We start from the raw sequence: 14884 nt of genomic DNA on the forward strand, positions 1-14884 counted from the left end.
CTGATCCGGTGCCCGGAGCTCCAGAGCAACTTTCGAATGAGGCAGTGGGACTCGCGGTCCCGACGCCTGTGGTGCTCCGTCTCGGGGTTTATTCGGCTGGTCTGGATCCCTGGTGCTTTCTTCTCAATGCTAGGAGCAGTGCATTGATTTCTACCAAGAAGCCCCCAGGATTTCTGCTCAGGACTACAGCGAATCCTCATGGCACCTCAGGCAGCACGGCCGCGGGGCAGGCGCAGTGTCCAGCTGCCATGCAGGCTGCCTTCGCACTTGCCGACATCTTCCCCCAGGGCCTGTTTGGAGCCGCCTTTGTTAAGTTTATCCCTACATAACTCTTCCTGCGGCTAGTGCAAACGGCCCCGCAGTGCGCAGTGCTCGTCGCTAGTGAACAAACACTGCCGATCTTTGCAAACTGATCTTGCATCCTGCAACCACGCTAAAGTCGCCTGTCAACTCCAACAGAGGGGCGTGTGTGCGTTGTGTGTGTGCATGTGTGTGCGTGTTCCTTAGCCTCTTCTACATACGATCACATTCACTTGGAAACGGTTTCGCTTCTTCCTTTCCAATCCAGATGCCTCTTCTTTGGTCCAAATCCTTCTTCAGCTTCAGTGAGCTCCTCTACCAGGTGGTCTCCAGCCACCCTCCCCGCCCCCACACGCACTCTGAGGTCAGGGGGGTAGCAGCACCACCCCCCACCCGAGGTCCCCTTCCCCCTCCTTTGCCCAGGCCTGGAATACGGGGCCTCCCACCCCAAGTGGCCAAGAACCTTGCCCTTTCCACCTTCCGCAAGATCCCAGAATGAAGGAGTGAGCAGACAGCGAAGTCACAGATGTAGGGGACAAACAACCCTCCCACCACCCAGAGTGGCCGTGGGGTCAGAGCGTTACAAGCACACCGGGGAGCCCAGGGGGGTTGACCGATGGCTGGGTGCCCCGTCGTCTCCAGCAGGGACCTCTCCCCCACCCCACGGAAGCCACCCCAAGGTGTGGAGGGACACACACTGACAGGTACCTTACAACATATGCACAGGGCCCCGAGGGGCAGCCTGACCCCGCCCACATGGGCGGAGCCTCGAGGGGCAGCCCGGGGGAGGCGGGGTCACACGGTGGTGGGCTGCGAGCAGCTCCGCTGGCTGGAGCTGCGCCGGCTCAGCGCGAAGGTGGAGGAGTTGCTCTTCTTGCTGACGCTGGTCTCGCCCTGCCGGGCCCCTCTCCGGAAGCCAGAGGAGCAGCAGAGGAAGCGCTGCACCAGTTCGTGGAAGAGGTGCCCGGTGAAGAGCAGGTAGATCCAGGGGTTGCAGCAGCTGTTGAGGCTGGCCAGCAGCATGGCGATGATGAAGGCCGAGGCTGCGGGCGGGCGGGGAAAGGCAAGCACAGCATCACTGCACAGCATGGAGCCGCCGCTGCCCCAGCCGCAGCCCTCCCGGGACCACGGCCCAGACCCCAGGCGGACACCGCGCAGGCACAAAATCTTCCTTCTGCTCTCTCTCTCTGGGCCTGCCCTCAGCCCACCACTGCGCGCCCAGGCTCAGCCCTGGCCCTGCCCCCACTCACCATCCTCCCACCAAAAGCTTTTCCTCCGGCTCTGTGGGCCCCCCTGGCAGGTGTATCTGGCCAGTCCATCAACCAGCAAGCACCAGAGAGCCCAAGTGCGGCGTCTGGAAGCTACTGGGCCTGGTTTGTGTTGGAGCCCCAACTAGAGCTACTTCCTTTACTCGTGAGAAGCCAAGGTGCCACTCTCTCCATGCAAACAGGAAGCACCCTCAGGCCCCCCCGCATGCCTGGGACACAGGGAGTGCCCGTATCAACGGTGGCTGCCGGCACAGGCTGTGGGTGTGACTGTGACCGCACTGTGGCCAGTCCCCCGGCAGGAGGCACTGGAGCAGGATGCTGAAGATGCCTGGGGCCCTACTGGGGGGCCGGTGCCACGCAGGGAGGAGAGAACATTGACCGTGTGGAAACACACACTGAGGCGTCCCTGAGCTCCACGCAAGAGGAGGATGAGAAATGGGTTAAATTCAGGACCCTGCCTGTCACAGACTCCAGCTTCAAGGGGAAGACAGAGCCGACCCCTCGGGCTCTCCAGGCAGCTGCACAGCACTCTGGATGGCTGTCACTCTCCCTTAGCCTGATAAATTGCAGGCTCCTCTGTCCACCGATGAGGCCAGGGACATCTCCAAACTCAGAAGGCGCCTCGAGCCCTGTCCACCGCCTCACCCTGAGGAATGGCGGCCACAGAAGGCTCTGAACGCCCTTGAGTCTTCTGCCTCACCGAAATGTCTCAGAAACCAACTCCAGAACTCAAGATGGAGACTCGCGGAAGGACTCATGCCTGCGGACGCCAGTGTGGCAGCACCCAGACACGGAGAACAGGTGCAGCGGGCAGCAAGGCCTCCGAGCTCGGACGGGAGAAGCAGGCAGCAGAGGCAGGGGCCGGGAGTCTGGGGAGGGCTTCTCCGAGGGGTCCCCAGAGCAGCACAGCACCAGGGACGGCCTCAGAAACGCAGATTCTCCGCCCTCGCCCCCGTGTTCATACCCTCCCCCTCCCTTGGGAGCTGGGCTCAGCCACTCTGTGTACCTGCCTAGCCTGGGTCCACTCTCAACCTGAGAGCCACTGCTGAAGCAAACCGGTGCACCTGTCATACCAACACAAGCAACCACAGCCAAAGCTAGAAGATCGCCAGAGAGAGGGTTTAGGATCTTAGGGAAGGGACTCCAGTCCTTCAGACCAAAATAATAAGTGATGGAAAAGAGGAAAATCTAACGGGGAAAAATAACACAAGCAACTCCAAAAGGTTCATAGAAACCGCACACGATGAAAAAACTGCAAGGATTTAAAAATCTTTGGTACCAAAATAAATTAACCTTTTAATTCCATGCCTCCCAGCTTCTTCAGTGATCCTCATACTACTGAATTCCTTGCTTTTTGTTACAAAAATTTAATTTGCTTATTGGATGCGTATAAATTGAAGCTTAGAAATTCTAATGACATATTTCACCAATAAAATTCAAAATCATCCACAAGACAGAAACTCTTAAAAATCACAAGAGTCTTCAAAATCACAAAACCAACGTGTCAAAGTCAAAAGAGTTTTAAAAACGAGACGTGAACTGCTGGCCCGGGAGGGAAGCAGGTGAGGACACTGAGCTATGAGAGGACAGCAGACACAGGTGCACAGCTCACGCCGGGATAGAAAAGCCCCAGACTCGCCCAGCTGCACACAGCCAGGCAATGTAGGCTGAGCATCCCTCACCTCAAGTCCAAAATCCACAATGTTCCAAAAATTCCAACTTTTTGAGCTCTAACAGGACCACAAGCGGAAGGTTGCACACCGGGCCTCCGTCTCAATGCAGGGGCGGGGTCTTCGGGGCAGCGCTGTCACGGCTTGGGACTCCCACATCCCAAATCTGAGTGCCTGCCATGGATTCCCGCCATCACCACGGCTTCGGGGCCAGCTTCCAGCTAACGCCCCTGGCAGCCAGCAGGTGATGGTCCAAGCACCATCCAGATGGGGCTCCCGACTCCCGGCTTCAGCCCGACTCAGCCCGGGTTACTGAGGGCGTCTGGGAGTGGACTAGCCGATCAAAGATGGACCTCCGTGTGTCTGTCTTTGGTTCTCTCCCTCTGCCTTTCCAGTAAACACAGAAACACCAACATTCTGCATAAAAATCACCTTCGGGCTATGGACGTAAACTGCCTATGAAACGCAAATCAATGTTATGTTTACACTCGAGTCTCATCTCATTACAGACACAAGCATTCCACCAACACCTCTGGTCCAAGCACTTTGGATAAGAGGCACTCAACCCAGACAATGCTACCTGCTCATTTAAGCTGTCTGCCTCTCTCTGTATATTTTATTCTGGTTTTACAAAGAAAACCTCCGCAACGCAAAAAAATTAAACAGTTCATGAATTCCTAGTGGGCAGGCAAGTTCCTTCTGCCTCCAGGGGCCAGCCAGGGGGAGCGGCTTGGAGCTGCACCTGCATACCTGTGCCCACCTGGCAGGCATAGGCACAAACCAGTGCCCGTGTCCAGTTCTCAAGTGCCAGGGCACAGCTGGACTTTAGCATGCTGATCCTCCAAGGACAGGAGCCCCAGCAGTGGAGGTCAAGCCTCCGCCATCAGCCAGGAGATGAAAATAGAGGCTGGGTGTCAGAGGGAGGAGGCAGCAGGAATCAAGGCCCCTGGCTGGGGTGCCTGCGGGCACCCAGGGGCTGCAGAGGCCAGAGCAGGGAGGGGAGCCTCAGGAGAGAAGCGGCCAGAGAGACAGTTCAGAAGCAGGCTGAGGGGGGTCTGGATCCAGGCTGTAGTTAGCTACACTCTACAGTAACAGGGAGCCACTGCTGGTTCCTGAGCAGGTGAGTGACCGATTCTGCTTCGGCCTGGCTTCTGCACTGACCAGACCACGACTCTGCCCTTTCTGGGGGCTCCAGAGCTTCCCGGGATTACCCAGGAGCCAGGGCTCGTGGATGCGGCAGTGCTCAGAAACCAACAACAGGGAGGTGCCTCTCCCTGGGCGGGGGGCACAGAGCATGGGAGCCGCCGGCTAAGCTGCTGCCATCTCCCTGCCCCACGGCAGCGTCTGCCCAGGGCGGCCCCGGGAGCAGGCTGCTCGGCCGCAGGCATCCGCTCGCGCGTTGGGAAGCTGTCGTGCTGGCTCTGAAAGCTGCACCGCCAGTGTGGCCCTCCAAGCAGACCTGCCCCGCTGCGCTCGCTCCGAAGGTCCTCCAGGGTCACCTATAGGGAGGGCAGGGGAGATGGCAGCGCCCAAAACCAACAGCAGGCTGACGCGAGGAAGGAGCGGGCACCAGGTGAGAGCACCCCTTCTCACACTGCCCCGCTTGGCCGCCTGGAAACACCTGTCCTTCCCCTGCAGACAGAGGTCCCAGATCAGCCGCTGGTCCCCATGGAAACCCTAATTGTAGCCACTGCTTTCCTCCAACACACACACGCCTCCAGGGGGCGCTCACGGGGCACAGGCTGGAGGGGCGCAGCAGAGCTGGCCTTCAAGGTGCGTCTCAGGCTTGTGATGGACAGCCTTCACCCCCTCAGGACCCAGACACTCACGTCCCCCGCTGCCTGCCACCTGCTCCCAGCCCAGGCCCTCTGAAGACACCGGCTTTGGCCAGAGGGAGCCGGCAGCCGTGCCCACCTGGGGCTGCTCTGCAGAGCCGGGCCAGCTGACAAGCCCCGTGGCAATGGTCTGCCCCTGCCAAGTGCGGCCCGCATGGAGTCAGGGCGGACCCATAGCAAACCCAGAGAGCAGCTGGGGGAGGCCTGCACCTTCTCCAGGGTCGCCCGGGGGGAGGACACGGCTCAGAGACAGTGGCAGAGCAGCCGGCCCTGGTGGGAGGGAGGATCCACATACAAACGCCTGAGGCCACCACTCCCGCCCCAGCACCCTCTGCCCCTGCGCCGACCACCCGAGCCACAGAGTCCCCATCCACAGCACAGAGGGGACACAGGGCCTGCGGAAAAGGCAGAGTTTTTTGAAAACTGTGGACAAGGGCCGTGTGCGAGGCCACGTGTTGACTCAGGCGATGATGGTGATGAGTGACAGGAGCAAGATGTTATGCAGGACAGTGCTTTGTGGGAATCCCGCTGGGCCACTTTTCTCAATAATAATAACAACAACATCCAAGCCCAGAGCCTCTGAACTGGGTACGTTTTCTACTCTCCATCTGGGAAAATCTTAACTCCGCCAGGGCCACAACACTGCAGAGGGGAGGGGAGGGCAGAGCGGGGGGGGGGGGGGCTCCACGGGAGCAGCCCGCTCTGGTCACGTCTCTCCCATGCACCAGCCCCCAGCACGGAGCCCCCAGAGTGCGCCAGGCTGCAGACAGGCTGTCTGGAACCCTGCCCTGAGCCCCCACCACTGCACCCCGACTCCTGTGCTCCCGGCAGGTCCTGGAGACCCCCGTACACACACCCACGGAGCTCCCACCTGCAAGGGAACGAGAGGAGGAAAGATGAGCAGTGCTAAGCAGGAGTTGCAGAACGCGGGGGCTGGCGGGCGGGCAGGCGCGTGGCTGGGGCTCAGCAAGATCTCCCTGGGGCTCCTCCATGCCAAGAAGGGGCCCTGACCCTAGGAGCAGAGGCCCAAGGCAAAGGGCACCTGCTGGCTACCCCTGCGCCAGGGGAAAGGAATCCGCGCCGTGGGGTGGGAGGCCGGGGCCCTGCAAGCCCGGGGCGCACCAGGCCCGCCCCCGCCTGTCACCCCTCGCGCCCCAGCCGCTCCTGGGTCCAGCCTTCCCAGCACCTCCTTTCCCAGGCAGGCGTTGAAGGCTCAAATTAGCCTGGAACAGCTGTGGGGCAGGTGGCCGCGGCCTCTCGGGCTGTGCTGTCCCCAAGGCAGCCAACACGTCCCACGCACAAACCCCAGGCACAGGGCTGCTCCCAGCCACTGGCGCCTTCCCCTGCAGAGTGAGGAATGTGGTGGAAGCCCTCGCGGTCATGGGGACAGCCTGGGCACTTGGGAGCCAGGCCCCAGCAGAAGGCTTTCTGAACATTACTATCTAGCACACGCGAGAAGAAAGTCCTAGCACACGCTACGGGCGCCGCCTTCTCACAGAACTGAAGGGGCACAATTTGGACGACTTCATTTTCCGAAAGCCACAGAGGTATGATCACCGCAGGTACGGCCAGGTCAAGAGGAAGCTGAATTTGCTGCTACGGGGCACTGCTCACGGCGGGGGGACATGCCCGGCTCCCAGGGCCAGGCCTCGAGCATAGTCACTGGGGGAGAAGCCAGGGCCTTCCAGCAAACACCCAGCCCATCCTCTACCTCGGAGGGTTGGGACCTTGTGGCTGACGTGGGGTATATGCACATGCGTGCACGGGGAGTCTCTCACATACACGCACAGGGGGTCTTACAGGTGCACAGCCAACAGGGGGTCCTACACGTATACTGGCACACAGAGGGTCTTACAGTGTACACACACACAGTGGGTCTTCACATCACAGACAGCACAGGAAAGCTAGTTAAGCATGGTCAGTGGCAGCTGCTCGGATATCCCGAGAGGCCTCATCTGTGTGCCCACCCACAGCACAGACCCTGGGGCCCCACTCTCTGCCTGCGAAGTGACAGCCTGCATTTCCACCAGGTGTCCAGGCGTTTCGTGTACACGGTAAGACCTGAGATGCCTCCTTGCAGCTGGCAGGATCACAGCCCACAGGGACCAAGGGGAAGAGAACACGGAAACTGTTCGGGGGTCTCCACACAGAACACGCGTGTGCTTCCTGCGTAGCAGGCTCCTGCCTGTGCTCCAAAGTCCTTCTCAAATGTTGCCGCCTCTCTGAAATCCTCCTGGATTTGTTTTTCTCCAGGATCAACTGATGCTTCCTTGGGGCATCCCCAGAGTTTAATAAATGAACACTCAGGGCTAGTCCTCTGGCGGCGACTTGTGTTTATCCTTGGCTGGGGGTTCTGCCCCCTTTCCGGCCCTGCCCCTGGCTGCTGGCAGTGACTGGTAACTGGAACTGCCACGTGAACTTGGCAGAAGAGAAGTCCCGGTGCCACCAGCACGTGGGAGAGGTGGGAAGACCAGCTCCCTGCTCCATGACGGGACCGTGGAGCGGCTCACACGCAGGCATCAAGGTCAGGTGCAGAGAAAGGCAGGGGGACAGGACGAGCAAGGGCAACAGCGAGGTGTACGCCAAGGACCACGGCACCGACAGACGTCCTGGGGCAGAAGCACCAGCTCTCGGCAGGGCACAAAGGAGCCGCTGGCAAACCCTGCACCTCTGTCTCCACCCAGCAGGACGTCTGCTTCCCTCCACCCCTGCATTGCTTGATCCGGCACCTCCCACCTTCACCCCACCACAGCCCCTTTGCTAATAGCAGCTGGTGCTCAATAGGACGTCCACCCCAGGACCCTGGCACTGACTGAATTCCTCTTTAAAAGCAGATGTCCTAGGGAGCCCTGGGGACTTACAACCACATTCCACCCCTCCCACCCTCACAGGCTCCCTGTTTATCATCCGGGACCCCGAGCTGCTGCGGGCAGGGTCAGCCCAGCCCAGGTCAGCATGGCCGCTCCACAGGCCGGCAGAACGTGGGTCAGTGGGCGCAGCCAGAGTTCCAAGCAGTCTTGGTCTGACAGTCCCCAGCTGTGGGCCACAGAGCGCTGGGGAAGGCTCTGGGCGCCCTCTCCTGACAAGGACTGGAGCAGACACAGCGTTGTGGGGGGGGGGGGGGGGGACAGGAGGAGGCTGCCCAGCCCAGCTCCCTCCCGGGAGTGCCGTTCCCACAGAGCACCGCGGGAGAGGCCGCCCACAGAGCGGACTTGGGCTCCTGAGGCTGGGTCCCCACTGCGGACCACGGCAGGAACAGTGTCAGCGTGGGCACCAAGACAGCACAACTGCCTGTCAAAGGAACGTGTAGGTCCTTGGGCCCTGCCCCAGGGGACCCCAGGAAGGCTGGCCCCCCAGGGCAGAGAAGGCAGAGTGAGCTCATGTGCCAGCTAGCAGTCCAGGCTAGGGGGACCAAACCAGTGGTCCCCAGTCAGGAGCAGATCTGCCCCTTAGGGGACACTCAGCAATGTCTGGAGATGTTTCTGGTGGCCACAGCTGGCAGGGCAGGTGCCAGGGACCTGCAGTAGGTGGAGACCAGGGGATGCTAAATAGCGTGCAGTGTACAGGATGGTCCCTCCCCCTGACACCTGCCTAGCCCCCACACCCCTACACACGCATGCAAAGAAAACACATTCACACCTGCACTCATGCATGTGCAGAAACACATACACACACACGTATGCTCGACACAGGCTACCTGGCCAATGACATCGAGCGTGGCAAAGTTGAAAACTCAGGCTCTACCCCAGAAGGTGACGACAGGAAGGGAAAGCGTGGGGAAACGGAGTCGGTGCACACGGGGAGCGGCCCGAGAGACACGGTGTTGAACTGAACGCAGAGCACCCTGGGGAAAATGCCCGCCCGCGTGGGGAAGCCCCTATTGTGTGAGGGTCCAGAGACCAACAAGAGACACGCCCTACATGCAATAGATGGGAGCAGGGTCAGACCTCGGGAGAGCGCGCTTGCTGCTCTCCCTCCACGGCCCCTGGGGCTGGAGGCTGCGCCCAGCAGCTCCTGATCCGCGCCAGGTCTGGTGGAGTCCGAGCGAGCGCCCAGCCCTTTCCAGGCTCTCCCAACCCCCACTCCACTTGCTGTTCATCAGGCTGCAAAAACATACAGGAGAGCCTCACCCAACAGATGGTGTTTTTTTTTCTTGCTGTCATTAATCCAGCATGAGGGGAGGGGGTGAAGTCACCTGGGGGCAGAGATCCAAAGAGAAAGCACCAGTGTTCGCCAAGAGCTGGGACTGCCAAGTGCTGACTCAGCCAAGTGCGCTCAGTCCCTGGTCCGCCATCCACTCAGCAAGCATTCAGTCCCACCAGCGCCGCTGGAGGGCGCTCCATGGCTGTCTCAGGCCCCCCACCCACCCACCCACCCACCAGGGCTGCTCACAGCGGCAAGCACCTGACCAGCAGCCCCTGCAAAGAGCCGTGCCCCCCAACCAGCACACATCCAGGGGAAGGGGAGGTGCCCAAGCCCACGGGGGCCCCCAGGGCCACCCCGGCAGGGAGGGCTGGGAGCTCAGTGCACACTCAGTGAAGCCCCTGGGCCTCACGCCTTCCTCCTGACCCAATGCCTGGTAGATGTCGACTGCCCCAGGGATGGGTGCTCACTTCCCCCCTCCCAGGTTTGTCTTGTTGGAGGGAGACTCTGCCCTGTTCCCCCTGAGTCACCTCCCTCACACCCACTCCGTCCCATCTCCTATAGCTTCCCCCACCCCATACTCTGCCGTGCAGACGAACCAGGCATACAGCTGTGAGCAGGACAGGAGCGCAGGGACCCTCCCAGCCCACAGGCTCCTCACCCCTGGACACCCCCCCCACTTTCCAGGAGGCTCTGCTGCGACCCCCTACTGACCCACCCCCCTCCTCAGCTACCTGGACGCCTAAAGCCAACTCCAAGAATGCACACCAAACTTTAAACATGTAGGCTAGAGCAGGCGAGAACAGTGACGAGGGCCACGTGGCCCCAGGAGCCACGGCCACGCCCTCTCACCCTCAAAGCCCCACGGGGCAGACTCTGCTACCTCATCACCCAGGGCAGAAACTGGGGCTCAGACAGGTGATGTAACTCGCTCCAGGACACAGCGTCCAGGGTGGCAGAGCAGCCTCCAAACCCAGGCCAGCTTGGGGCCCACACTGCCCTGCACGTGTGCCTGGGGGCTCCGGGGATCCGGGCCAGGCAGGAAGTGTCCCTGATCCCTTGCAGTGTCGGTGCGGCACCCACTGCACCCTGTTCTGCCTAGGCGGGTTCTCACTGCCTTCGCTGGTCTGGGCCCTGACAGCCCCTGGGTAGGGCGAGGCCAGGGGCTGCACAGTGGCGTCAGGCTAGGTTCCACTCAGTCTTCATGGGAATCCCTTCCTGCATCACCACCTGCACTCAGTGAATATCGAACAGCAGGTGGCCCGGCCACCAAGGCTCACAGTGAGCTCGCTCAGTGGTTCTGTGGGCGGGGGGGGGGGGGGGGGGGGTTGGTGGTGGTGGTGGTGGTGATGTCTGTGGCTTCCCGTAGGGATCAGAGGAGGGTGAGCGCAAAGCAGCTCCAAGTTTCGGGGGCAGCTGCCCGGCTCCAGCCACAAGCACCAGAGCCCAGGGTGCTCTGATGCTCTCTCCCCCAGGGGTCAGCTCATCTACCCCGTCCTCTTGGCCTTCTGACTTGGCCCAAGAACTGGAGCCCCACCGCGAGCCCTGTCCTCAGCTGCCCTCCAAGCTGGAAGGCACACCCCCACCCACCGGGACCACCTGCTCCCCCCCCCCCCCCCGCGGGCAGGTGCCTGCCCAGCTCCCTCCTCTTGCCGCAGGTCGAAGCAGCGCCCTTCCTGGGCACCCGGCTCTGAGGCCTCCAACCTGCTAGCGGAGGTCTCGGGGCTCTGCTCTTTCTCCAGCGGTGCCTTCCAGGGCCCTTCTCAGCGCCTGGCTGGATGCCTGGCCCCACTTCCCAGGCTGCCCTCACCCCAGCCAGACGTGGGGTTCCTGCAGACCGGCCCTAAAAGCACCAGCTCCACCGAGGATGGACTTCAGGCAGGAGCTTCAGCAAGGTGCGGTTGGAAACTTACCTGCCCCACTGCGTGACCCGGCCGGGCAGAGGGGTTACCTGCACTTCCTGGTCCTCAACCACGGACAGCCCCCACGCGGCCAAGCAAGGGCTTCACCCGTGTTTTCCCCCCACTGCGTGACGGGGTGTGGAACGTTCACTGCAGCTTGACAGAGCGGTGAGTCGAAGCTCAGCTCATCCGCCAGGAGCCTAGTACAGCCGTGACTCAGGGCGGCCTGCCCGAGCACAGGGGGATCCCCGCCTGTCCCCGGGAACCCTGCAGGCCCCGCCCACCAGCTCCCTCCGCCAGGTCCCCGGCGCGCCCTGTGCTACCTTCCTTGGGCGCATCAGCATCCCAGACGCTCCACATCTGCACGAAGAAGAACGGCGTCCAGCACACGATGAAGGCCAGCACGATGATGAAGGTCATCTTGACCGTGCGGATCTTGGCCTTGGAAATGAGCTTCACGCTGCTGACCCGCGCCAGGGCCGCGCGCTCCGCGCCGCCCGCCGCCGCCGCAGCCGCCACCCCCTCGGGCCCCGCGGCCGCCGCGGCCGCCGCCAGCGTCTTGAGCCGCAGGTTCTGCCAGATCTGGAAGCTGATGAGGCCGTAGCAGGTGGCCAGCACGATGACCGGCACGATGTAGACGGCGAGCGTGATCCACGTGACGTAGGCCTTGGGCCCCCAGGGCTGGATGAAGACTGCCCAGCAGTCAAAGACGCCCTCGGCCACCTCGCGCAGCGAGAAGATGTGCACCTGTGGCGCGCTGGCCACCAGGCAGCCAAGCCACGTGGCGAGCACAGCCAGGCGGTCGGTGCGGCGGCGCAGCGTGCGCAGCGGCCGGCAGATGGCCAGGCAGCGGTCCAGCGACATGAGCAGCAGCATGTAGGTGGAGGCGAACATGCCCACCACCTGCAGGTACTTGACGAGGCGGCACAGCAGGTCGGGCCCGTAGAAGCGGAAGGTGATGTCCCACAGCAGCTGCGGCAACACCTGGAACACGGCCACCACCAGGTCGGCGATGCTCAGGTGCTTCATGAAGAAGAAGAGGCGCGAGTGCTTGTGGCGCGTGGTGCGCAGCGCCAGCAGCACGCACGCGTTACCGCTCAGCGCCAGGAAGAGGATGAGGCACAGCACGGCCACCTCCACGCGCGCTAGGGCCTCGTTGCGCTGCGGCGGCCCGACCGTGCCGTTGTCCGTAGTCCCCGGAGGCCCCTCACTCGCGCCCACCGCCTCCGTGCTCCAGTTGGCCACCAGCGCGCCCTCCATGCCCGCGGCCGCCGCCGCCGTGTGCGCCCCCGGCCCTTGGGCCCTTTAAGTTTGTGGCGCCCAACAGCAGCCCCCGAGGGCCCGGGGCGCTCCAGCCCCTCTTCCGGAGACCCTGCCGGCCGCTCGGCTGGATGCCGCCCTGAAACAAAGCGGGGGGGGGGGGGGTGTCATGAGAACGCGGTGTGCGCATGGGCCGCACCTGTCCCCAAATTACCCGGGAGTTCAGGGCATAGCTGCCACCTCTGAGAAAGCCCTGAGCCGCTTCCATTGGGGAGGGGGCATCCTTTGGGACTGGGACTCGCACCACAGCGCCCTCCCTAGGGGAGCCCCAGCCCACCCTCGGCTGCTGCATGCGGGGACCCCCGCAGCCCTCCACAACAGGACACTGCTAGCAAACCTTCCTCCGGAAATCCCCAGAGAGCCCCGCTTGGGACCTTCGGGTCCAGGACGCTCAGCCCCTCGCGCCCTGAACCTGAAAAACCTCAGAGCCAGCTGACCCCGCGGGTTCTTCGCCCACCCTCGGTCCCCGAGGAAGCGGGCGCGCTTCTGTGGCCCCGACCATCGAGGGCTCCACGTCCCCACCACGCATGCTTTGCACCCTCTCGGGGGACCCTGCGCGCTGCTCCAAGCGCGCAGGGCTCCCCACCGCCTCCCCTGAGGTCCGAGCCGCCGGAGCGCTGGACCCAGCTACCTGGCACCGCGTCCGTCCGCAGGCTATCCTCGAGGTGGCGGCACGGGGACTTGGCCCCGATGGCCGTGTGCGTTCCCTGCCGGGGTTGGGAAGGCTGCGGCAGGCGCCCTCACGGGACACCGTGCGGGGATCCGGAGGCGCGGCTGGAACCCCCTGGCCGCCGGGTGCGGACGGAGCGCTGGAGGAAGCGCAGCGCGGTCGCCGGTGGCGGCTTTAATGAGCGGGGCAAGGCTGCGGAGCCACACGGGCCCGCTAGGGGGCGGGGCCCGGCCGCGCAGACCGTGCTACCCCCGCGCCCAGGCTGGTCCCCGCGGTCTCGCAGAGCGCGCACGTGCGCCCGAGCGGGTGACCACTGGTCACCAACCCGCCCTCTCTCCTCCTCCCTGGGCTCAAGCTCGCGGCGCTCTCGGGGAAGCCGGAGGCTCGGTCGGTGCCTTGCGCCCGAGTGATGCCGACAAAGTCGCACCAGCGCGGGGCTGGTCCCACCCCAGCTCCGAGGCTGCCTTCAGCAGCTCGCTCGCTCGCCCGCCTAAGCAGAGGGTCGGGCGGGATCTGCAGGAGGCTGGAGCTCCCAGGCTCCAGAGTGAGACACAGCCTCGCCACCGCCGCATTTCCCTCCTGCTCCAAAATCCACCCCTCCCCGCACTGATTTGCATTGGCTAACAATGAAGGCAGAAAAAAAAAGCTAGGATTCAAAACTGAATAGTGCTTTTTATTATGTATTAAATGAGCCATTTCCTCCTGCCATTTCTGTCTCTCTCTTTTAATCATCTGGAGAGAAAACAGAGCCGGGCTGGAGCGGGGAGCGTCCCCAGCGGGCCCGGCCTGGCTCAGGGTCCCCACCCTTGGGAGCCACATCACAAGTGAACCAAGGAGAGCAAATGACCTTGAGTGCATCCTTTCTTTTCTCTGGCATCAGTCTGCCTGCAGGTAACCAGAGAAAGCCGGTGCGTGGTAAGCCACCTGAATCCATAACCCACATCGACATCTTTGGCTAAGGAGTGAACAGCCCACAAGAACCCCTGACTGGGAATTTAGGGAGTAAAATCCTGGGCGGACAGAGCCCAGCCTGCACCTCCTCTGTTAGGATGCCAGCCAGCCCAGGGGTCACCTGCACACAGATAACAATGCCTGATTCCGGATCACTCAGCAAGAACACCCAGGTCTCACCCGAAAGCTAAGTTCTCTGACCTGCCTTCATCCAATTAAAAAAAAAAAAAAAAAAAGACAACACGGTCCCTCTCTGCTGAGTTACTTCTCAGTGTGCCTCGAATCCAGGCAGGGAAGAGACAGGGTCTGTCCTGGGGCTCCCCTGAGAACCCCAACAGCCAGTGAGACCTGCCCCTACCTCCTCACACATCCCCAGGGCGAGGATGAGGAACACGTGTGGGGGTGGGAGGAGTGCCAGACCGCTCTCACAGCTGGAGGGTAAGGATCAAGGGTGGGCTCTCTCAGACCCGGAACTAAAAGCACTTCTCAGGGAGGTGCAGGTGCGGGAGGCTTGGTGGGGGCAGACGCTGCCAGTGACTGGGAGGCACCGCTGGTGCCTGGGGCATCTCTGATGCTTAACCAACACCCGTGGATGTGGAACAGCCTGCAAACCCTGCCAAGGAGACTGGGGTTCACGTCGCGGCTCAACACTCCCAAACGTGGGGAGGAGCGAGCACGCCCCCTGGCCCCTGGCGACTCAACACCTGCTGGTACTGAAATCGAACACAAAGAGGAGCAGCTTCCATTCTCCTGCTCTGTGTCATCACTTGTCATTCAGCAAAGGGGAAGTCTGATGGCACAGAAACGCCCGAGGTGACAGCCCAGC

General features: G+C 62.3%; 1 protein-coding gene across 1 annotated transcript; it reads right to left on the reverse strand.

Annotated features, from left to right (window-relative positions):
- Positions 1-1086: 1086 nt before the first annotated feature.
- On the reverse strand, positions 1087-12500 carry OXTR (oxytocin receptor). Its single transcript, XM_062200066.1, has 2 exons — positions 11441-12500; positions 1087-1343 (listed from the first exon to the last, which is right to left on the reverse strand). The coding sequence occupies exons 1-2, from the start codon at positions 12375-12377 to the stop codon at positions 1096-1098; spliced, it is 1185 nt and encodes a 394-aa protein (XP_062056050.1). The 5' UTR covers positions 12378-12500; the 3' UTR covers positions 1087-1095.
- Between the last annotated feature and the right edge of the window lie 2384 nt (positions 12501-14884).

This window comes from Lepus europaeus, chromosome 9 (assembly GCF_033115175.1).
Source record: "Lepus europaeus isolate LE1 chromosome 9, mLepTim1.pri, whole genome shotgun sequence".
Taxonomy (NCBI): domain Eukaryota; kingdom Metazoa; phylum Chordata; class Mammalia; order Lagomorpha; family Leporidae; genus Lepus; species Lepus europaeus.